Source organism: Schistocerca americana, chromosome 7 (assembly GCF_021461395.2).
Source record: "Schistocerca americana isolate TAMUIC-IGC-003095 chromosome 7, iqSchAmer2.1, whole genome shotgun sequence".
Lineage (NCBI taxonomy): Eukaryota > Metazoa > Arthropoda > Insecta > Orthoptera > Acrididae > Schistocerca > Schistocerca americana.
Window position 1 is genome coordinate 118,472,871 of NC_060125.1, and position 24,540 is coordinate 118,497,410.

At 42.2% G+C, this 24,540-nt stretch overlaps 1 protein-coding gene across 2 annotated transcripts in view; it reads right to left on the reverse strand.

Moving 5' to 3' along the window:
• Positions 1-22,927: 22,927 nt before the first annotated feature.
• LOC124622583 (juvenile hormone esterase-like) overlaps positions 22,928-24,540 on the reverse strand; it is a 167,295-nt gene continuing 165,682 nt past the window's right edge. For both annotated transcript variants that reach the window (XM_047148331.1, XM_047148330.1), the window contains exon 12: positions 22,928-23,300. In XM_047148331.1, the coding sequence (XP_047004287.1) occupies positions 23,203-23,300 (98 nt within the window). In that variant the 3' untranslated portion in view covers positions 22,928-23,202. The remainder of the gene's footprint in view (positions 23,301-24,540) is intronic.

The following is a 24,540-nucleotide window of genomic DNA, read 5'->3' on the forward strand; positions in this document are numbered from 1 at the left end:
TCCTATTTTTTCTGTCCTCCTCCCATCTCTATCACATACAATACACTTAGCTTTTCACTCTGATTAACTTATGCACAATGTTTTAGCAGCAGTCTCTGTCTTGCGTATTACCCTATCTTCTACTTTTAAGCTCTCAGGTTTTTAAATCTGGCCTCGTGCAGTCCCCAACAATCAGTCTTTCGTTCTCATCCCATCTGGTAAGTCTCCCCTAATCCAATGTTCCAAGTGACTTTCCCAAAATAATCTTCTCCTAAACCTCACCAGACCTTTTCCTTCTTCCATCTTTCTTCCCCTTCAAACCTTCTGCCAGAAGAAGGAGTCACTGACTCCAAAATCTTGCATACGTAACACCTTTTACATGTGCATTTTCATACCACTGCTTGGTAAGTACACTTTTTATCTATGCAATTACATTATGTTTTCAAAAATTGATTATTTTCATTGACATTCAGACTGGCAGAGTACATGTTGACAGGACCATAAGTGTATCAGTGCACACAAAAAGGGTTCACTTAATAGTTGCCTGCCAATGTAACACTGTCCAATAAACAGTTTCCATACCATTAGCATTAGCATTTTTGAAGTCCATAATTTATACTTTGTCATGAATTTCAAAAATCAAATATATTACACAGTTTCAAATTCTTTACAGACACACTCGTTAAGTATATTATTATAGAATTTCACCTTAACTGTCACAAAATTGTGAGCATTAGGCTATCAATAAGCAAACTTTCACATGAACCAACATGTAGATGTTTTGTGTTTGCTTGCTAGTCACAAATTTTAATGTGAACCGACATATAGATGGTATTTGTGTACTGGTCTAACGTGATCTCACATGGAAATGTTAACAGTTTATTGGCCAGGTACAGACCGCACACTTTGAGCTAGAGCGACTGTACAAAGACAGACATAAGAAATGGTGTGAATTCTGAAATTACATAATACTTTGAAATTCTATTAGGTTAGATTTTAATATTTTGCTTGGACTCTAAGACTTTAGTATTGTTTTTTTGTGTATAATGTTTCAGGTTAGTAATTCACAACAGAACATGGAATATTATTATTATACGCTTTTACAAACCACCTATTTATGAGTGGAGCATCCATGCTGAAATAAATCATTTATGAGTCTACCTTATTCAAAATCTTAATTACTGACTGAATTAAGTAGTGGTGGTGTTTCATGATCCAGAAAAAAAAACAGCAATAAAATTATATTGTCGAAGCTCAGAATCTTACAATCATTAGAGCAAAATGGGTGACAATTTTAGAGGTTCTGAACTTTAAATGTCTTATCTCTTGAGTTAATTAATTTCAGATGATTTTAAATAAGTTCAGGAAAATTCAGATATGTCTGCTTACAAATGATCAGTAAAAGTAGCTCCCCATGCTGCTTCTTAGTTGACTATATTTTTTACTATTATGTGCCATTTTTGTAACCTTAATTATCTGTGTCTTTTGATCACGAAAGTTTTTAATAACATTACTTTCATAATTGTAACTGGGAACATAACCACACACAACTGAGATGCAAGTTTACATTAAATTTTGCATAAATAACAACCATGGACCTTGCCATTGGTGGGGAGGCTTGCGTGCCTCAGCGATACCATAGGTGCAAACACAATGGAGGGGTATCTGCTGAGAGGCCAGACAAACGTGTGGAGGGGCAGCAGCCTATTCAGTAGTTGCAAGGCCAACAGTCTGGATGATTGACTGATCTGGCCTTGTAACACTAACCAAAACGGCCTTCCTGTGCTGGTACTGCGAACAGCTGAAAGCAAGGGGAAACTACGGCCGTAATTTTTCCCGAGGGCATGCAGCTTTACTGTATGGTTAAATGATGATGGCGTCCTCTTGGGTAAAATATTCTGGAGGTAAAATAGTCCCCAGTCAGATCTCCGGGTGGGGACTACTCAAGAAGATGTCATTATCAGGAGAAAGAAAACTGGCGTTCTACGGATCAGAGCATGGAATGTCAGATCCCTTAATCGGACAGGTAGGTTAGAAAATTTAAAAAGGGAAATGGATAGGTTAAAGTTAGATATAGTGGGAATTAGCGAAGTTCGGTGGAAGGAGGAACAAGACTATTGGTCAGGTAAATACAGGCTTATAAATACAAAATCAAATAGGGGTAATGCAGGAGTAGGTTTAATAATGAATAGGAAAATAGGAATGCGGGTAAGCTACTACGAACAGCGTAGTGAACGCATTATTGTGGCCAAGATAGATACGAAGCCCACGCCTACTACAGTAGTACAAGTTTATATGCCAACTAGCTCTGCAGATGATGAAGAAATTGAAGAAATGTATGATGAAAGAAAAGAAATTATTCAGATTGTGAAGGGAGACGAAAATTTAATAGTCATGGATGACTGGAATTCGAGAGCAGGAAAAAAAAGGGAGAGAAGGAAACGTAGTAGGTGAATATGGATTGGGGCTAAGAAATGAAAGAGGAAGCCGCCTGGTACAATTTTGCACAGAGCACAACTTAATCATAGCTAACACTTGGTTCAAGAATCATGAAAGATGGTTGTATACATGGAAGAAGCCTGGAGATACTGACAGGTTTCAGATAGATTATATAATGGTAAGACAGATTTAGGAACCAGGTTTGAAACTGCAAGACATTTCCAGGGACAGATGTGCATTCTGACCACAATCTATTGATTATGACCTGTAGATTAAACTGAAGAAACTGCAAAAAGGTGGGAATTTAAGGAAATGGGACCTGGATAAACTGACTAAACCAGAGGTTGTGCAGAGTTTCAGGGAGAGTATAAGGGAACAATTGACAGGAATGGGGGAAAGAAATACAGTAGAAGAAGAATGGGTAGCTTTGAGGGATGAAGTAGTGAAGGCAGCAGAGGATCAAGTTGGTAAAAAGTTGAGGGCTAGTATAAATCCTTGGGTGACAGAAGAAATACTGAATGTAACTGATGACAGGAGAAAATATAAAAATGCAGTAAATGAAGCAGGAAAAAGGAATACAAACGTCTCAAAAATGAGATCAACAGGAAGTGCAAAATGGCTAAGCAGGGATGGCTAGAGGACAAATGTATGGATGTAGAGGTTTACCTCACTAGGGATAAGATAGATACAGCCTACAAGAAAATTAAAGAGACCTTCAGAGAAAAGAGAACAACTTGTATGAATATCAAAAGCTCAGATGGATACCCAGTTCTAAGCAAAGAAGCAGAATGGTGGAAGGAGTATATAGAGGGTCTTTACAAGGGCAATGTACTTGAGGACAATATTATGGAAACGGAAGAGGATGTAGATGAAGGTGAAATGGGAGATATAATACTGTGTGAAGAGTTTGACAGAGCACTGAAAGACCTGAGTCGTAACAAGGCCCTGGGAGTAGACAACATTCCATTAGAACTACTGACAGCCTTGAAAGAGCCAGTCCTGACAAAACTCTACAATCTGGTGAGCAAGATATATGAAACAGGTGGATTACCCTCAGATGTCAAGAAGAATATAACAATCCCAATCCCAAGGAAAGCAGGTGTTGACAAATGTGAAAATTACCGAACTATCAGTTTAATAAGTCACTGCTGCAAAATACTAACGCGTATTCTTTACAGACGAATGGAAAAACTAGTAGAAGCCAACCTCGGGGAAGATCAGTTTGGATTCCATAGAAATGTTGGAACACGTGAGGCAATACTGACCCTACGACTTATCTTAGAAGAAAGATTAAGGAAAAGCAAACCTACATTTCTAGCATTTGTAGTCTTAGAGAAAGCTTTTGACGATGTTGACTGGAATACGCTCTTTCAAATTCTGAAGGTGGCAGGGGTAAAATACAAGGAGTGAAAGGCGATTTACAATTTGTAAAGAAACTAGATGGCAGTTATAGGAGTCGATGGGCACGAAAGGGAAGCAGTGGTTGGGAAGGGAGTGAGACAGGGTTGTAGCCTCTCCCCGATGCTATTCAATCTGCATATTGAGCAAGCAGTGAAGGAAACAAAAGAAAAATTTGGAGTAGGTATTAAAATCCATGGAGAAAAAATAAAATTTTGAGGTTCGCCGATGACATTTTAATTCTGTCAGAGACAGCAAAGGACTTGGAAGAGCAGCTGAATGGAATGGACAGTGTCTTGAAAGGAGGGTATAAGATGAACGTCAGCAAAAGCAAAATGAGGATAATGGAATGTAGTCAAATTAAGTCGGTGATGCTGAGGGAATTAGATTAGGAAATGAGACACTTAAAGTAGTAAAGGAGTTTTGCTATTTGGGGAGCAAAATAACTGATGATGGTCGAAGTAGAGAAGATATAAAATGTAGGCTGGCAATGGCAAGGAAAGTGTTTCTGAAGAAGAGAAATTTGTTAACATTGAGTATTGATTTAAGTGTCAGGAATTCGTTTCTGAAAGTATTTGTACGGAGTGTAGCCATGTATGGAAGTGAAACATGGATGATAAATAGTTTTGACAAGAAGAGAATAGAAGCTTTTGAAATGTGGTGCTACAGAATAATGCTGAAGATTAGATGGGTAGATCACATAATCAATGAGGAAGTATTGAATAGGATTTGGGAGAAGAGGGGTTTGTGGCACCACTTGACTAGAAGAAGGGATCAGTTGGTAGGACATGTGTTGAGGCATCAAGGGATCACCAATTTAGTATTGGAGGGCAGCGTGGAGGGTAAAAATCGTAGAGAGAGACCAAGAGATGAATACACTAAGCAGATTGAGAAGGATGTAGGTTGCAGTAGGTAGTGGGAGATGATGAAGCTTGCACATGATAGAGTAGCATGGAGAGCTGCATCAAACCAGTCTCAGGACTTAAGACAAAACAACAACAACAACAACAACAACAACAACAACAATTTTACATATTGCTGTTCAGTTGTTGTATTAAGTGTACACCTGCATTGAGTACAGAATGAAAAATAAATATATAAAATTAGTTATTCCTGGGAACAAAAAACATAACAGGTGGGTTAAACTCCAACTTGCTGTATCTCAAGTGGGAAGGAACCACTTAATTTCAACAACTGTGTGGCATGAATCATTTGGCACTATCCTTTCTAATGCCATGAGATGTATTCACAGTTGTGAATATGGACAACCATCAGATGTATAATGGAATGGCGACAATGGAAATGTGTGTCCCACGAAGACTCGAACCCAGATTTCCTGCTTATTATGAGTGGTTGACTTACACTTAGGCTCATGACCAGATCATAATTTCCGTATCATCAGCCGTGTGTCTGCAGCTTGTACTTTTACATCCATTATGTATATTCCCTTACAGGGGATGCTCGAGCAAAGCAACATTACATTGTAATTTGGAATAATATGGGCACTGCAATATCATATTTCTAAAGTCAGTGTTCAGGATATTATTTTTATATATGTTGAACCAAGTGCAAAACAGATAAGATGAACATGGAATATGGTTTCCCTGTTTTGAGGAACAATTTGCAGAAAGCACACAGTGAAAAGAACTCATGAAGCTGTGAAATGACATTGAAGATACAGTGACAGCTGCATCTGGTGCCCTGGTTTTTGGAGTGCATTGCAGTATAAGCGTTGTGTGGAAGAACTCATACATATGTAAAAATGGTGGCATGCAAGATCCGTGCACTGGTGAAATTAAGGCTAGAGGGAACTGAGAATGTATGAACTAGGGATCAATGAGGCCACAAGCAGTGAACAGTGAAAATATTGCTAGTGACAAAAAGTGTGCACAAACAGTGAGTAAAATCAATGGAAAGACAATAAGTAATAAAATCTAAGTTACACATGAGACAATAAGTACAGAATAAAAGAAGATGCCGTATGATGACATAAGGGATTCAGTCAGCCAACGTAGAGGCGAGGTAGACTATTAGCATTTGCAGAGGGAAACATCCAACAGCACAGAGTTAGTTTGTGTATTGCAAAGCAACAGAGGTGGCCAACGTTTAACGATGACCTTGATTCCCGGCCTAAGTGAACCATCTGATTCCACTTTGCAATGTATATGCAATGTAGCAAATCTTTATGAGCACATGTTGTAAGGTCATAAATTGGCCAAATTTATAAATTATGGCACAGTGAGCACAGTTATGAAGGATATAATGAAATTGTTATGAAACTCAGTTTTCATCTAAAAATGTTCTTAATGGAAGTAAACAAATAGTAAAATTCACACTTATAAAACTGACAGAGAAATCTAATTATTGTTACTGTTCTACTTTATGAAAAGATGTAGGAAAAATATTAGCAATAGAAGAACTCACATTTTGACATGAACTTTAAAGTTCTAGTAGGAACAGAGAATGTCTGGTTGAGTACAAAATGCGGTTCAGTGATATGCAATAGGATTGCAGCAAGCTGAAATACATTGATGACTGCATGACAACTGAGTTCAGTCCATTCCCTTGAGATATCAGTATCTTTGGAAGTTATGGGATATTCTTCTTCTCCCACAGGCACCTAGACCACCTACTGCTTATGCTCTACTGAAGATCCACAGGGACATGGCACCATTCCACCTCATTTTATCCACCTTTGGTTCACCATCATACAAGCTGGCAAAGCACTTTGTCAATCTAGCTCCACATGTGGGATACTGTGAGCATCATATTAAAAGTTCAGCAGATTTTGTCAACTGAATTAAATGCTTCAAGTTAGTGAGGGGGTCATTATGGTCAGATTAGATGCAGTGGTGCTTTTTATGAATGTGCCTGTCAAAGACTGTTTGGACCTAGTATCCCAGTTCTTTGTAAGTGAAGTGCTATTTAGGCACACTCTGACATCTTATTTTCTGTACAATAGCCAGTACTGCAACCCAACAGATGCCATTGGAATGGATAGCCCGTTAGCTCCAGCTGATGTAAACCTCTTCACAGAGAAATTTGAGGGTATTGCCTTAGACATGGCACAATTAAAGTGTAGTAGTTTCTTTCAATACATTGATAATTAAATAATTAATTTATTTATATCCCATAAATTCAATATTGCGAGACATTCACATGGATGTAGGACGTGTCAGAAGTATTACAAATAATACAAAAGGAATACATAAAAGTACCTCTTGCAAGAGGATATCTGGTATAAGACAAAATACCCATTAATAGGTATAGAAAAAATTACATTAAAAATGGTAGATCTTAATAGCTAAATGAAAGACACAGTAATGTTAACAGTAATTGTGAGTATCATAATGCTCAATAGCACATCAAGTTAGTAAATGAAAAAAATCAATTACAGTGAACTCTACTGAAATATTCTTCTACTGAATAGAAGGAATTATCTAATAAATACAGTTTGAGCTGCTGTTTAAATTTGGGAAGCTCGTCAATAAGTAATTTCAGTGATGGTGGGAGAGCATTGAACACCTTGCAGCTCATGTAATGGACTCCTTTTTGTACAATAGTAAGGTTTTTTGATTCATAATGGAGGCACATGTTCCTCCTGGTATTGTGGGTTTGGTATGAATCATTGGTTTTGTACGATTGTCCATTTTTACCAATGAAATGTAACAGGGAGTAGATATATTGGCGTGTAGTTGTCAGTATCCCTAATTTTCTGAAGAGGTTCCTACAAGAATGTTTGCCAATTCACCCCATGGAATGAAGAGCTTGACAAGTTCTTGGAACATGTCAATGGTATTAACAGTAATATCCAGCTTACCATGAAGGCAGGAAAAAATGGTGCATTGCCCATCCTCAACATTCTCATTCACTGCAAATGAAATGAATGCCTTAGCCAGACCATCTATAGAAAACCCATTCACACTGATATGTACAGCCTGGCACAGTAGCACACTGTTTTAGAAACACTGATGCATTGTGCAAGAATGATATCATACAACAACAACTTGACCCATGAGCTGAGCCACATATGCAAGGCCTCAGGGACAATGGCTATAATGTCCTTCAAATAAATGAAGTGATTTGATGCAAGACTCACAACAAGATCACCAATGAGGAGCAGGGGAAAAAAGAAAAAACTTGCTTTCTTGCTGTTCTGTGGCTCCATGCTGAGCAAGATATGCCACCTGCTGAAATGACAAGATCGGCCTCTAATGAAAACCCATCAATTACTGAGACCAGATAAAGATGCAGCAGGTCTCAGAACAGCTGGGGGAGCATGAGAGGTTTTATCACCTATGATAACCCAAGAAATCTGCTTTAGCTGAGAATGCATTAGAAAATGGACACCATATAAAATGTGACAAAACATCCATCATGGCTCACACAAATGTCTTCTGGGATTATGTAATCAAAGAAGCCATTGAAATAAAAATCACCAATAACACCCTAAATAGAGATGGTGGCCTACACCTCAGCACAATGTGAGTTCCAGCAATCACGTGGTTGAAGTGGTTGCATCGATTGCTGAGTCAACATATGCCCACATCAGTGATGTCACAGCCAGCAGCTAGTGTATACAAGGGGCATACAAGCAGCCCACTGACAGTCATACTACTTGAAAATGGCCAATAGTACTTGGCTGAACGCTCATGCAATTTTAATAATTTGACATTGTGGAAACCTGAGAAATTTTGATTCACCAAATGTAATTAATTCCCAAGCAGGTGAAGACTGATTGTTTGCTTAGTCCACAGACATTTTGCAATGACACCCTCTGCTTTCTGTTAGATAGGACTGGAACCATTTTGCAGCACTGCCTGTGACACCTTAATATTCTAATTTCCTTAAGAGAATGCTGTGATTTACACAGTCAAAGGCTTCTGAAAGGCCACAGAAAATGCCAGAAGCCTCTAATTTGTTATCTAATGAATTAAGTACAGTCTCACTGTATGTGTAAATAGTGTTTAAGGAAACCAAACTGTGACTTGCAGTCAGATGCTTAAGAAAACACTTACACAACCTTTTCAAATATTTTTGAAAAAGCCAGTAAAAGTTAAACCATTCGATAGACAGCATCTCGCTACACCATTCCTTGTAAAGAGGTTTGACTTTAGCATATTTTATCCAGTCTAGAGATGTTCTGCTGATAAGAGCACTCTTTGGTTAACTTTGTTGACATGTTATCACAACCACTAGAATATTTTGACTTTAAGGATTTTATGATGGATACTATTTCTAGGGGAAACCTGAGTTATTTCCATTAGACTGAGGTTATTTATAAAGCCTGGTCTCAGATATCCATTGCACTGTTTACTGAACTGATAACAGAGGCTGAATGCTTATGGCAGTCTTTTTGTTGTGCCTATCTGCAACTCAACATCTATGCTATATAGTGAGTAGCAACTTTCCTTTTCATAATTGTTATAACTTCAAGTTGAACAAATATATTTCAAGGAAGATGCGATACATGAAAGTCACAGATCAAGTAAACAGAGTAAGACGTGTGTCCACTTTAACAGTAAAATCATAACTGAGTGAGTCTAGCGGCCGCTGGCTGGCTGGCCACTTAGGTGGTGGTGCTGCTGCTGCACGGCTGGCAGACAGCGCCGCATGTAGAGGATGCGCGTAACTGCCCGGCGGCACTTTGAAAGATTGGCGAGTCACAGCACTTTTGCCTCCCCTTTGAAGTTTTTGCACAGGTCTTGATGGAGGTGGCCTGTAGATTGCTAAAATCCATAGGTGTTTGACTGGCCGTAAAGTGTCGAGGAGGAGGCTTCCCGTACAGACAGAAGTGTCCCCGATGATAACGGGGCGAGATGACAGGAGACATGGGGGTCGAATCTGCTGGGTCCCCGTGCACCTATCTGCCTATTGTGGCAAGTCCAGTTGATATAACAGGAGACATGGGCGATGTGTCTGCATCCGTAGGAGAAGGAGGCAAATAGATTGGCTCCAACAGATGGTCATCTGGTTCCTGCATGGGCACGTCTCCTGGTGGCGTCCGTTCTTGTGCTGGCACCGACATGATGGTGAGAGGACTGCGTTGTGAGTAATGAGAGATTCCAGTATCCCGAGCATCAGGTAGAGCCAAAGGTGGTGTAGCAGCATCCGGAACAGGCGTTGCTGGCACACGAGGCCAAAGCTGGTCCGAATGATGTACTGCAACAACCCGTGTCCTAAGATGCGGCTAGGACTCCATTTTGGCCACCTGCCATATCCCCGTACCCATACAAGGTCGTCGGTGGTGAACCGGCCAAGCGAAGGCACCCACGGTCGCAAGGTGGAAGGCCGCAGAAGATGAAGTAGCGTGCGGGCTGTCAGCCATGTAAGAGCTCAGCTGGGCTGTGGTCGCCCATGGGGGTCAAATGGTAAGAAGCCAGAAATTGGAGAAGCGCATCATCATCATCATCATCAGCAGCAGCAGCAGAAGAAGTAAGGAGATTCCTCATATGAGCCTTAAATGTGTGGACTAGTTGTTCAGCCTCACCGTTTGACTGTGGATGGAACGGAGGGGCCGTGACATGCATGATGCCATGACGGGCCCAAAACTCCGCAAAATCTGAAGAGGCAAATTGCGGACCATTGTCAATAACGAGAGTAGAGGGAAGGCCTTCCGAAGAGGAAATGCGAGCTGGAGCATTGGTGGTTGCCGCAGTGGCAGGCGACGTGCAGCGGACAATGAAAGGAAAGTTAGAGTAGGCGTCAATAACGAGAAGCCAATAAGTAGTACCTAAAAAAAGTCCTGCGAAGTCAGCATGAATATGCTCCCATGGCTTCTCAGGCGAAGGCCACAGTGACAGAGATGACTTCGGGGCGGCGGCATGTGACGCACAAGGGCCGCAGCCAGCGACCATGTGTGCGATTTCAGAGTCGATGCCGGGCCAGCACACATGACGGCGCGCCAGAGATTTTGTGTGAGACACACCCCAGTGCCCTTGATGAAGGAGGCGCAAGACCGAAGCACAGGTACCACAACACGCGGCGAAGCATTTTCGGTGGAAAGGAGGATAACACCATCCCGAGCCGTGAGGTGGTAACGCAAAGCGTAGTAGTTCCGCAACGGATCAGAAGTCTTGGTGGACGGACGATCTGGCCAACCCTTCTGAATACAGCGTAAAACCTGGGAGAGGGTAGGGTCAGAACCCGTAGCAGCCACCAGCCGGTGCCCGGTGATGGGGAACCTGTCCACAACCCGCTGCTCGGCAACATCCAGGTGGAAACACAAAAGTTCGTCACTATCGAATGCCAGATCAGGACCCAAGGGAAGGCGAGACAGTGCATCAGCATTCGCATGCTGAGCCGTCGGCCGGAAATGAATCTCAACTGAAACGAGACAAGTAAAAATACCAACGCTGGAGGTAGTGTGCAGCCTTGTCCGGAAGTAACGTCGATGGATGAAACAAGGAAACAAGTGGTTTGTGATCCGTAGCAATATGAAACTTGGATCCACAGAGAACAACACCAAACTTATGAAGAGCATAAATAATGGCCAAATCATCTTTTTCAATTTGAGAATATTTTTGTTGGGCATCCGTGAGCGTTTTGCAGGCATAAGCAATGGGTTGTTCAGAACCGTCAGAAAAACGGTGCGCAAGGACTGCACCGACCCCATATTGAGAGGCATCCGTGGCAAGAACAAGATGTTGGCAAGGTCGATAAGTAGCCGGGCACGGGGCCTGTTTCAGCATAGTCTTCAATTTCTGGAAAGCCGCATCGCGTGACGCGGACCAGTGAAAAGGCACGTTTTTATGCAACAGGCGATGCAACGGCTGAGCCACCGAAGCAGCAGACGGTAAAAACTTGTGATAGTACACTATTTTCCCCAAGAAGGCCTGCAGTTCCTTAACAGATGTAGAGTGAGGAAGGGCATCGATCGCAACGACAGTTTGCTGAAGCGGACGAATACCATCCCGAGAGAGTTAAAACCCGGAGTACATGATATATGCCTGAAAAAAATTTTTGATTTCTGAAGATTACACTTAAGATCGGCTGTCTGTAAGACATGAAAAAGTGTGCGGACATTTTGAAGATGTTCGTCAGTGGTGGAGCCAATGACAACAACGTCGTCCTGGTAATTTATACACCCAGGGACAGTGAGCAGTAATTGTTCCAAGAATCGCTGAAAGAGAGCAGGGGCGCTGGCAACCCCGAATCTACATCTACATCTACATTTATACTCCGCAAGCCACCCAACGGTGTGTGGCGGAGGGCACTTTACGTGCCACTGTCATTACGTCCCTTTCCTGTTCCAGTCGCGTATGGTTCGCGGGAAGAACGACTGTCTGAAAGCCTCCGTGCGCGCTCTAATCTCTCTAATTTTACATTCGTGATCTCCTCGGGAGGTATAAGTAGGGGGAAGCAATATATTCGATACCTTATCCAGAAACGCACCCTCTCGAAACCTGGACAGCAAGCTACACCGCGATGCAGAGCGCCTCTCTTGCAGAGTCTGCCACTTGAGTTTATTAAACATCTCCGTAACGCTATCACGGTTACCAAATAACCCTGTGACGAAACGCGCCGCTCTTCTTTGGATCTTCTCTATCTCCTCCGTCAAACCGATCTGGTACGGATCCCACACTGATGAGCAATACTCAAGTATAGGTCGAACGAGTGTTTTGTAAGCCACCTCCTTTGCTGATGGACTACATTTTCTAAGCACTCTCCCAATGAATCTCAACCTGGTACCCGCCTTACCAACAATTAATTTTATATGATCATTCCACTTCAAATCGTTCCGCAAGCATACTCCCAGATATTTTACAGAAGCAACTGCTACCAGTGTTTGTTCCGCTAACATATAATCATACAATAAAGGATCCTTCTTTCTATGTATTCGCAATACATTACATTTGTCTATGTTAAGGGTCAGTTGCCACTCCCTGCACCAAGTGCCTATCCGCTGCAGATCTTCCTGCATTTCGCTACAATTTTCTAATGCTGCAACTTCTCTGTATACTACAGCATCATCCGCGAAAAGCCGCATGGAACTTCCGACACTATCTACCAGGTCATTTATATATATTGTGAAAAGCAATGGTCCCATAACACTCCCCTGTGGCACGCCAGAGGTTACTTTAACGTCTGTAGACGTCTCTCCATTGATAACAACTTGCTGTGTTCTGTTTGCTAAAAACTCTTCAATCCAGCCACACAGCTGGTCTGATATTCCGTAGGCTCTTACTTTGTTTATCAGGCGACAGTGCGGAACTGTATCGAACGCCTTCCGGAAGTCAAGAAAAATAGCATCTACCTGGGAGCCTGTATCTAATATTTTCTGGGTCTCATGAACAAATAAAGCGAGTTGGGTCTCACACGATCGCTGTTTCCGGAATCCATGTTGATTCCTACATAGTAGATTCTGGGTTTCCAAAAACGACATGATACTCGAGCAAAAAACATGTTCTAAAATTCTACAACAGATCGACGTAAGAGATATAGGTCTATAGTTTTGCGCATCTGCTCGACGACCCTTCTTGAAGACTGGGACTATCTGTGCTCTTTTCCAATCATTTGGAACCCTCCGTTCCTCTAGAGACTTGCGGTACACGGCTGTTAGAAGGGGGGCAAGTTCTTTCGCATACTTTGTGTAGAATCGAATTGGTATCCCATCAGGTCCAGTGGACTTTCCTCTATTGAGTGATTCCAGTTGCTTTTCTATTCCTTGGACACTTATTTCGTTTTTCGTTTGTGCGAGGATTTAGAGAAGGAACTGCAGTGCGGTCTTCCTCTGTGAAACAGCTTTGGAAAAAGGTGTTTAATATTTCAGCTTTACGCGTGTCATCCTCTGTTTCAATGCCATCACCATCCCGTAGTGTCTGGATATGCTGTTTCGAGCCACTTACTGATTTAACGTAAGACCAGAACTTCCTAGGATTTTCTGTCAAGTCGGTACATAGAATTTTACTTTCGAATTCACTGAACGCTTCACGCATAGCCCTCCTTACGCTAACTTTGACATCGTTTAGCTTCAATCGTTGGTATTGATAGAGGCCGAAAGACGTGTTAAGGACCAGAAACTGCCGGGAAGCAGGTCGAGAGGAAGTTGATAAGCTTCTGACAGGTCAAGTTTAGAAAAATACTGGCCTTCAGCAAGTTTAGTTAACAATTCTTCAGGTCAAGGCATAGAGTAAGTGTCGATAAGGCATTGAGCATTTACAGTGGCTTTGAAATCGCCACAGAGACGAATATCACCATTTGGCTTAGCAACGACAACAACAACAACAGGAGAGGACCACTCACTGGAAGTGACAGGAAGCAAGACCCCTGAAGCAGTGAGACGATCCAGCTCCGGTTTGACCTGATCACGAAGGATCACAGGAATGGGCCGAGCCCTAAGAAACTTGGGCCGAGCAGTGGGTTTGAGCGTGATATGAGCTTCAAAGTCGTTTGCACGGCCTAACCCAGGGGAAAAAAGGGACGAAAATGTCGTCGACAAGGAATACAATTGAGCATAAGGAATAGCATCAGAGACGATATTGACAGTCATCTATGGAGAACCCAAAAACGCGAAAGGCATCGAAACCAAAAAGATTCTCCACGTTACTATGGTCGACCACAAATATGGAAACAGTGCGAACGACAGATTTGTAAGATACCTCAGCACCAAATTGTCGCAAGAGAGAAATCTTTGTTTGCAGTCCTTGTGCACCATTTTTCTGACGGCTCTGAACAACCCATTGTTTATGCCTCCAAAGTCCGTAATTGCCTAGTGGCAGGTGACAGGATTGGAGAACCCAACTGAAGATACGTCCGAGAATTGATGATAGTGGCAGCAGAACCAGCATCCACCTGCATGCGAGCATCTCGACCAAGTATTTGGACCGTGAGGAATAACTTCCCTGAAAGGGAAGAAATACAATTGACAGACAACACAGAATCAGCGTTATGTTCATGAACATCATTTATGCGGTCGGATTTGCAAACGGATGACATGACCATTTTCTTTCTTACTTTCTTTTTTTTTTTTTTCCCATTTGTGACACACGGCCCAACGTTGTGGACAATCTTCTCGTGAATGTTTCGTAAAACACCGCGTACATGAAGGAGGTTGCCGTGGGTTTTGCTGCAGTTTCTTAGAGGTTTGTTTACAGTTAGGCCGAGGCTGCGCTTGGGAGCGTACTGCGGCCACGTCGGCCGGCGGGGACACGCCACACGCTCCAACATCGCACAGAGGTTGTATTTCCCCGACGTCGCCCCATGCCTCTATTTGCGCTCCAGCGGCGCGAGAAATTTCAAAAGACTGAGCGATGGACAGGACTTCATCTAGAGTCGGATTTGCCAAGTGAAGGGCACGTTGCCTAACTTCTCTGTCGGGCGCCGAACGGATAATAACATACCGTACCATGGAATCTGCGTAGGATTCTTCGTGAACTTCAGTAACAAACTGACACTTTCTACTAAGGCCGTGACGTTCAGCAGCCCAAGCGCTATAAGATTGATTCGGTTGTTTTTGACAACCATAAAAGGCAACACGAGAGGCTACCACATGCGTTTGCTTTTGAAAATAGATGGACAGAAGTGGGCACATTTCAGCAAAGGACAAAGACGCAGGATCTTTCAAAGGAGCCAATTGCGACAACAAACGATACATTTGAGGTGAAATACATGAAAGGAAATGTTTGTTCGTCCGCGACATGAAATGCCAAGAAGTGCTGTGAAAGAAGTTTTTCGTAATCAGACCAGTCTTCCGCCGTCTCGTCGTAAGGAGGAAAAGGAGGGAGAGACAACGACGAGAGACTCCCCGCATTTGATGCCGCGACGAAATAACGAATCGCATTTGTGAGAAGCGTTTGCTGTTCTATGAGACCTTGCAATACTTGCTCTAAAGTAGCCATGGAAACACGTGGGTCAACGATGGAAAAGAAAAATCCCACCCTCGTCGCCAATTGTTATAACTTCAAGTTGAACAAATATATTTCAAGGAAGACCCGATACATGAAAGTCACAGATCAAGTAAATAGAGTAAGACGTGCTCCATTAAATTACGGGAATGCAGCCGCATAAATTCTGCTTCTTCTTCTAATATTTCGGCTGTATATCTTTCAGCCATCTTCAGAGAGAGCCGTACGACTGACGCTCCAGCGCTCGCTCCATCCTTTTAAACTCGCGGACCGCGCCACTGCGCATGCGGCCACAGATGAACAAGGCGCCAGTGATGTTGATCGGCGGCAAAGACGTAACATATGCATGAGTTACGTCTGTGGCTGCGCATTCGATCCATGCTGGGAGATCGATGTATTACTGGGAGCTGAACTGTAGCGACGTCTTTGTAAGTTCAATATTGAAAGTGCCGGATTCCATGATCTATCTAATGTGAAACCGCTGTCTCTATTAATTAAATTCTTCGCCAAGCGGATTTCAATGGCCTCTTTTACTACGGAGTCCCAGAAAGATGAAACAGAAGTCAGAATTTCGACATTTTCATATACCATAGAATGACCAGAAACAATACAATGCTCTGCCACAGCCGATTTACTGGGTTGTAAGAGTCGAGTGTACCTGCGATGTTCTGTACACCTCTCTTGGACTGTACGATTCGTTTGTCCGATATATGAAAGGCCACATTCACATGGTATCTTGTAAACTCCAGGTTTGCGGAGTAGTAAGTCATCTTTAACGGAACCCAGGAGTGCAGCCGTCTTCGCCGGTGGACGAAAAATCACTTTTACTTTATGTTTAGTGAGGATCCGTCCTATTTTGGATGAAAGGCTTCCCACATACGGCAGGACAGCCATGGATTTAAATGTTTCCTCGTCATCTTCTGCATTCCTTACGGACACCTTAGGTTTTATTTGTAGTGCCTTACGTATCTGTTGTGGAGAATACTCGTTGTCCTCAAAAGCTCTCTTCAAATGTAAAAGTTCGTCTTTTAAACTACTTTCATCAGATATGACGTGTGCTCGGTGTACCAAAGTTCTTAGAACACCACTCGTCTGCGAAGGATGGTGACAGCTATTTGCATGTAAATATAAGTCCGTATGGGTCGGTTTCCGATATACTGCATGACCCAGAGTGCCATCTTCTTTACGCCGAACCAAGACATCCAAAAATGGAAGACATCCCTCGTTTTCCACTTCCATTGTAAACTGAATTTGTCCATGGATGGAATTCAGATGGTTTAAGAAGTCCTGCAATTTGTCCTCGCCATGGGGCCACACTACAAAGGTGTCGTCAACGTACCTCCAAAAAACTGTAGGCTTCAAACTAGCAGACTCCAGAGCCTTCTCCTCGAAATCCTCCATAATTAAATTGGCCACCAAGGGTGACAAAGGACTACCCATGGCAACACCGTCAGTCTGTTCAAAAAAGTCGTTATTAAATAAAAAGTATGTGGAGGTCATCACATGGTGAAACAAAGCTAAAATCTCCTTATCAAAACTTTTTCCAATGAGATCTAAAGATTCAGAGAGAGGTACCTTAGTAAATAGCGACACTACATCAAAGCTGACTAATAGATCAGAGGTGTTCAGTTTCAAAGATTTTAATTTGCCAATGAAATCTGCAGAGTTCCTTATATGATGATCACATTTTCCCACAAGCGGCCTCAATAGTGACGCCAGGTGCTTGGCACAATCATAGTTGGGAGAACCAATATTGCTCACGATAGGAGCGAGATTATTGAGCTCTTTAAGTTTTTACTGAGGTACCGTGACCATGGCATAATTCCGAAGTTTGCCAGGTTAGTACATTTTATAAAATCGATTCCATGAATAAGATTTTATTTAAAGCTGGTTCTGCTATCGTTAAGGAGAGGATCCGATTTACACGAAGGAAGCTGGATCTTGTTTCTCAAGAACTTTATCGTCTGCACCTGCAGATGTCTGTGGAGTTACCCAGCAACTCTTGGGACTGGATAGAGGGTACAACATGGGCCAAATCAGACTGGGTTCGTGAGGTAGCGACATCAAGACAGACTGCAAAGTTCAGCCGACTTGAGCCATCTCCACAGCAAGAAAGTATCATTTGACGCTCCGTCATTAATATGACGGATAGAGATTTGGACGATGCTACGATGATGGTCTTAAGCAAAGGACTGAATTTTGCACCCACGCCAAAGGTTTTGCCTATACCTGCATTCATCAGTGCCGTTGAAGAAGCTGTTCGACCACTCTCTACGGATTCTGCAGATGAAATAAGACGCGAAACTTGTCGAGCTGTTATGAAGGCTCGCCCCCAAAGAAGCAATATATCAGTGGCAGAGAGGACTGCACTACATATGCTCCGCCAAGATACCGAAACGGTGGTTGTCCCTGCTGATAAAGGTAATGCCACTGTTTTAATGTCCCGTGACGACTACCATGATAAGATATACAGCTTACTGAATGATAGTATGTACCGGAAGATCAGTAAGGACCCCACCAACAAGGTGGTAAGGAAGACGGCGTCACTTTTGAATGCCTCCCCATTTCCATCGGAAGTCATACGAAGACTGAAACCAAGTGGTGCAGTGCCTCCAAGGCTTTATGGACTCCCAAAGATCCATAAGAAAGACGTTCCTCTACGTCCTATCGTGAGCAATATTGGTTCTCCCAACTATGATTGTGCCAAGCACCTGGTGTCACTATTGAGGCCGCTTGTGGGAAAATGTGATCATCATATAAGGAACTCTGCAGATTTCATTGGCAAATTAAAATCTTTGAAACTGAACACCTCTGATCTATTAGTCAGCTTTGATGTAGTGTCGCTATTTACTAAGGTACCTCTCTCTGAATCTTTAGATCTTACTGGAAAAAGTTTTGATAAGGAGATTTTAGCTTTGTTTCACCATGTGATGACCTCCACATACTTTTTATTTAATAACGACTTTTTTGAACAGACTGACGGTGTTGCCATGGGTAGTCCTTTGTCACCCTTGGTGGCCAATTTAATTATGGAGGATTTCGAGGAGAAGGCTCTGGAGTCTGCTAGTTTGAAGCCTACAGTTTTTTGGAGGTACGTTGACGACACCTTTGTAGTGTGGCCCCATGGCGAGGACAAATTGCAGGACTTCTTAAACCATCTGAATTCCATCCATGAACAAATTCAGTTTACAATGGAAGTGGAAAACGAGGGATGTCTTCCATTTTTGGATGTCTTGGTTCGGCGTAAAGAAGATGGGACTCTGGGTCATGCAGTATATCGGAAACCGACCCATACGGACTTATATTTACATGCAAATAGCTGTCACCATCCTTCGCAGACGAGTAGTGTTCTAAGAACTTTGGTGCACCGAGCACACGTCATATCTGATGAAAGTAGTTTAAAAGACGAACTTTTACATTTGAAGAGAGCTTTTGAGGACAACGAGTATTCTCCACAACAGATACGTAAGGCACTACAAATAAAACCTAAGGTGTCCGTAAGGAATGCAGAAGATGACGAGGAAACATTTAAATCCATGGCTGTCCTGCCGTATGTGGGAAGCCTTTCATCCAAAATAGGACGGATCCTCACTAAACATAAAGTAAAAGTGATTTCTCGTCCACCGGCGAAGACGGCTGCACTCCTGGGTTCCGTTAAAGATGACTTACTACTCCGCAAACCTGGAGTTTACAAGATACCATGTGAATGTGGCCTTTCATATATCGGACAAACGAATCGTACAGTCCAAGAGAGGTGTACAGAACATCGCAGGTACACTCGGCTCTTACAACCCAGTAAATCGGCTGTGGCAGAGCATTGTATTGATTCTGGTCATTCTATGGTATATGAAAATGTCGAAATTCTGACTTCTGTTTCATCTTTCTGGGACTCCGTAGTAAAAGAGGCCATTGAAATCCGCTTGGCGAAGAATTTAATTAATAGAGACAGCGGTTTCACATTAGATAGATCATGGAATCCGGCACTTTCAATATTGAACTTACAAAGACGTCGCTACAGTTCAGCTCCCAGTAATACATCGATCTCCCAGCATGGATCGAATGCGCAGCCACAGACGTAACTCATGCATATGTTACGTCTTTGCCGCCGATCAACATCACTGGCGCCTTGTTCATCTGTGGCCGCATGCGCAGTGGCGCGGTCCGCGAGTTTAAAAGGATGGAGCGAGCGCTGGAGCGTCAGTCGTACGGCTCTCTCTGAAGATGGCTGAAAGATATACAGCCGAAATATTAGAAGAAGAAGCAGAATTTATGCGGCTGCATTCCCGAAATTTAATGGAGCAGTCTTTGCGCCGCGAAAACCTGAAGATTCACACAGAGTAAGACGTGTGTCCACTTTAACAGTCAAATCATAACTGAGTCCAAGTCTAGCGGCTGCTGCTGCATGGCTGGCAGACAGCGCCGCATGTGGAGGACGTGTGTAACTGCGCGGCGGCACTTTGAAAGATCGGAGAGTCACAACAATATTGTTACATTCCACGCTGTATTTTCCATTGTTTAATATTTGTTTAAGAGCTTTACAACACTACATGCACTTGTTACCAATGGGTTATTTATTTTTAGAGCTATCTGTTCCTCTTCCCTTCTGACCCCACCTGTCTGTGTCTTCACTATACCCCATATAATTTTTATTTTGTTGCCTGATTTAATTATCTTTTTCTCATAATAAAGCTGCTTAGATTGCCGGATTGCTTGCTCCAATGTTTTGCACTATTCCTTTTAATGCATTACAATGCTGACTTCAGAGCTGTTCCTAGATAGTAGGTACAGTTTCCTGTCCTTATTCCTTGTGTAATCTGTGGTTTATTTTCAGACTTCTGTTTGATTGGACTTATCTGTAGTGGGAAAATAATTCTCAAATCAAAAAGTAAATTTACTATAAATCTTACAAATAAAATCTGTTAAAACAGAGTGCAGGAAGGTAATAAATCAGTCAAAAATTAAGAATTTTAGGAGATTGCTCAAAGCCCTTAATTGGATAGATGTTTACAATGCTTTTTATTTTCCATTTGCATCAGAAGTATTGTAAACATCAGGTCAAACGGGAGCTGGATCGTCTCACTGCTTCAGGGGTCTTGCTTCCTGTCACTTCCAGTGAGTGGTCCTCTCCTGTTGTTGTTGTTGTCGTTGCTAAGCCAAATGGTGATATTCGTCTCTGTGGCGATTTCAAAGCCACTGTAAATGCTCAATGCCTTATCGACACTTACTCTATAACTCGCCAGTTAATGTCTTGGAGCAATCTACTAAAATTCTCAAATTTTGATTAATTTATTACCCTCTTGCATTCATATCTAATAATTTTGTATTCTGAAAATTTTTTCAACATTAACATAAGATGTTGCATGTCATGCTCAGACAACCCATTAGTATTGGTTTTGTAATATGACTTCTTTCCTTAGATTTCTCTGCAAAAGTGTTATCAGTAGCAGTCTCAGAGCATTTGCACATCCTAGTTGCAAAGTTCCATGTAGGAATTAAGTTGAATGAGTGTTACTGATTTCAATAATTGTTCACTGAGAGATCTTTTCAATAAACCTACATTAAAATCACCAGCAACCACTGTTTATGGTTTTTTTCTGTGACATGGGACAACAGAGATTCCATTTTTTTTATGAAGAGCTGAAAGTGTCGAGAAGGTGCTCTGTATTTACTTACTATTATATTATTAGACTTATTAGGAAATACTACTTCTGTTGCTCAAGCTTCTAAGCGCTTCTCTGAGCAAAATTTATTAATATCAGCATTGTTGAAATTAAACAGTTTCTGACAAATATGACAACACCTCCTTTCTCCACGTTTTCTGTACAGAAGTAAGAGTCTAATATGAATCCTGTATCATTTAACATCATTTAGTTATTCACATGCGTGTAATTCTAACAGTCGCAGCAGAACATCTGTGACTATTTGAGCCATGAGTGAATTTCTGTAAGAACTTCTTAGCGAATGTGCCCTGTTACGATTTGGGAAGGAACAGATATTAATTATGGTACACTGTCTGCGGTCCTGTGAGCAGACTTGAACAAAGAGGTTCGTGATTGGCTACTCTTATCTCTGCCACGATGGTGCCCGTTGCATGGCAAACGCTTTTGCTCGATTTAACATCCCGTCTCCCCACCCCTCCCCTTTCCAGATACACACCAGCAGCGTGTTTTTTTTTATAAGGAGAGGCATACCAAAAGTGTGGTATAGATTACCGCATTTATGATGACAGGTGAGCTGTTTCTGCAACAATGTTATGATCCACTATGTGAAACAGAATTTTGCCATTTTTTACAGGGCCTTTATTGCTGTATAGAGCATGTAAAAATACACAATGCTATAATGACTTGAATCATCATTGTAAATTTACTTGAAATACCTTTAATAACAATAACCCAAGTAAACTGTCAGAAGTATGTGAATAGGCCATAAAAATGGGTAGAAAAGAATATTTTTCTTATTAAAAAATGATTTACTAGATGTGACCTGTCGATCCTAAGGATTTGTCTTTGAAGTCAAGGAATACCCTGTATTAATTTGTAATAATGGCAGCCTTTTTGGAACTGGGGCAAACAGCCTCGCAGCAGTGGTACCACCTGTTCCCGTCACATCACAAAAGTTAAGCACTGTCGTGCTCGGCTAGCAGGTGAACGGGTAACCTGCCGAGTCCGCCGAGTGCTGTTGGCGAACGGGGTGCACTCGGTCCTCGTGAGGCCAATCGAGGAGCTACTCTACTGAGAAGTAGTGGCTCCGGTCACAAAAACTGACAACGGGTGGGAGAGCGGTGTGCTGACCGAGTGCCCCTCCGTGTCCGCATCCTGTGACACCTACCGGCTGTGGATGACACGGCGGTCGGTCGGTACCACTGGCCCTTCTGAGGTACTTTGCCTGAGGGGTTTACGAAAATGCCTTTCTCTGAAATATTTCAACACGCGTATCTGAAGCTTTTTTACTGTCTCATGTAGGCTACTGATACTAACGTGACTTTATTATTCACTTGCAGAGTGAGATACACTTCCTTCTCGCGAAGGCAGAGAACGTTTAGATTCAAACTATTCCTGCACTATTCTCCTAAAAATAATGTAAAGATAGATTTTTATAAAAGTTTTGAACCAACATTGTTTGACAAGTATTCCAAGTAAACTACAAATGATGGTACAGTTTGGTTATCCAGTTATTGTTATCTCATAGTTCACCACAAAATTTGTAATGTAGTTGAAAAGCACTATGAGGTACTGCCATTTGCAGTAGAGGACAGTTGAGGGTTTGTCTTAAAGAAGGTTCTTTATTTTTGTACAAATATTTTTATTTTATTGAATTACATTCTTACTTGTAGAATCAATACGAGTGTAACAAAATAGAATGATTATGATAAATGAACACGAATTGTGGACCAGTCCACTGATGGAGGTGAAATTACATCACAGAGAAACAAGACGCACAAAGTGTAGTCCTTAAATGCAGTTTCACAGCACGGCAGTTAAGTACTGTGCCGCGAGAGCAGAGAATACTGTATCAGGGTTGAGGCAGCTGGGGCAGCCGGCTAGGCGCCCCTCAGCGCGTTCTCCTGCAGAGGCAGCGAGTCCCAGAAGGCCATCCGCTCCGGCAGCAAGTTGTCCCGCATGCAGAACTTCAGCACTCCTGCACAGCAAACGGAACTTGTCACAACTTCAAAGAAGCTAGACGGAAGACTTTCCAGAGCCTGCCTAGGGGGAGCGAGTTTCCTAGTTCAACTGCTGCTGGTCCCCAACCGACAGTGCGGGGTCTACATCTACATAGATACTATGCAAATCACGTTTAAGTGCCTGGCAGAGGGTTCATCGAACCACCTTCACAATTCTCTATTATTCCAATCTAGTATAGCGAGGTCTGATTTCCCTTATTTTATCGTGGTGATCGTTTCTCCCTATGTAGGTCGGCGTCAACAAAATATTTTCGCATTTGGAGGAGAAGGTTTGTGATTGAAATTTCGTGAGAAGATTCCGTTGCAACGAAAAACGCCTTTGTTTTAAAAGATGTCCAGCCCAAATCCTGCAGTATTTCAGTGACACTTTTTCCCATATTTAGCGATAATACGAAACGTGCTGTCGTCCTTTGAACTTTTTCGGTGTACTCCGTCAATGCTAACTGGTAAGGACCCCACACAGCACAGCAGTATTCTAAAAGAGGACGGTCAAGCGCAGTGTAGGCAGTCTCCTCAGTAGATCTGTTACATTTCGTAAGTGTCCTGCCAATAAAACGCAGTCTTTCGTTAGCTTCCACTACATTTTCTGCGTGTTCCATCCAATTTAAGTTGTTCGCAATTCTAATTCCTAGGTATTCAGTTGAATTTAAGGCATTTAGATTTGACAGATTTATCGTGTAACTGAAGTTTAACGGATTACTTTTAGCACTGATATGAATGACCTTACACTTTTCGTTATTTAGGGTCAACTGCCAATTTTCGCACCATCCACATATTTTCTAAGTCGTTTTGCAATTTGATTTGATTTTATGATGACTTTACTAGGCGATAAACGACAGTGTCATGCGCAAACAACCTAAGACGGCTGCTCAGATTGTCTCCCAAATCGTTTATATACATAAGGAACAGCAAAGGGCCTCTAACACGACCTTTGGGAGCACCAGAAATTACTTCTGTTTTACTCGATGGCTTTCCGTCAGTTACTACGAACTGTGACTTCTCTGACAGGAAATCACAAATCCACTCACATAACTGAGACGATATTCCATAAGCACGCAGTTTCAGTACAAGCCATTTGTGTGGTACAGTGTCAGAAGCCTTCCGCAAATCCAGAAATACGGAATCAATCTGAAATCCCTTGCCAATAGCACTCAACACTTCATGCGAATAAAGAGCTAATGGTGTTTCACAAGAACG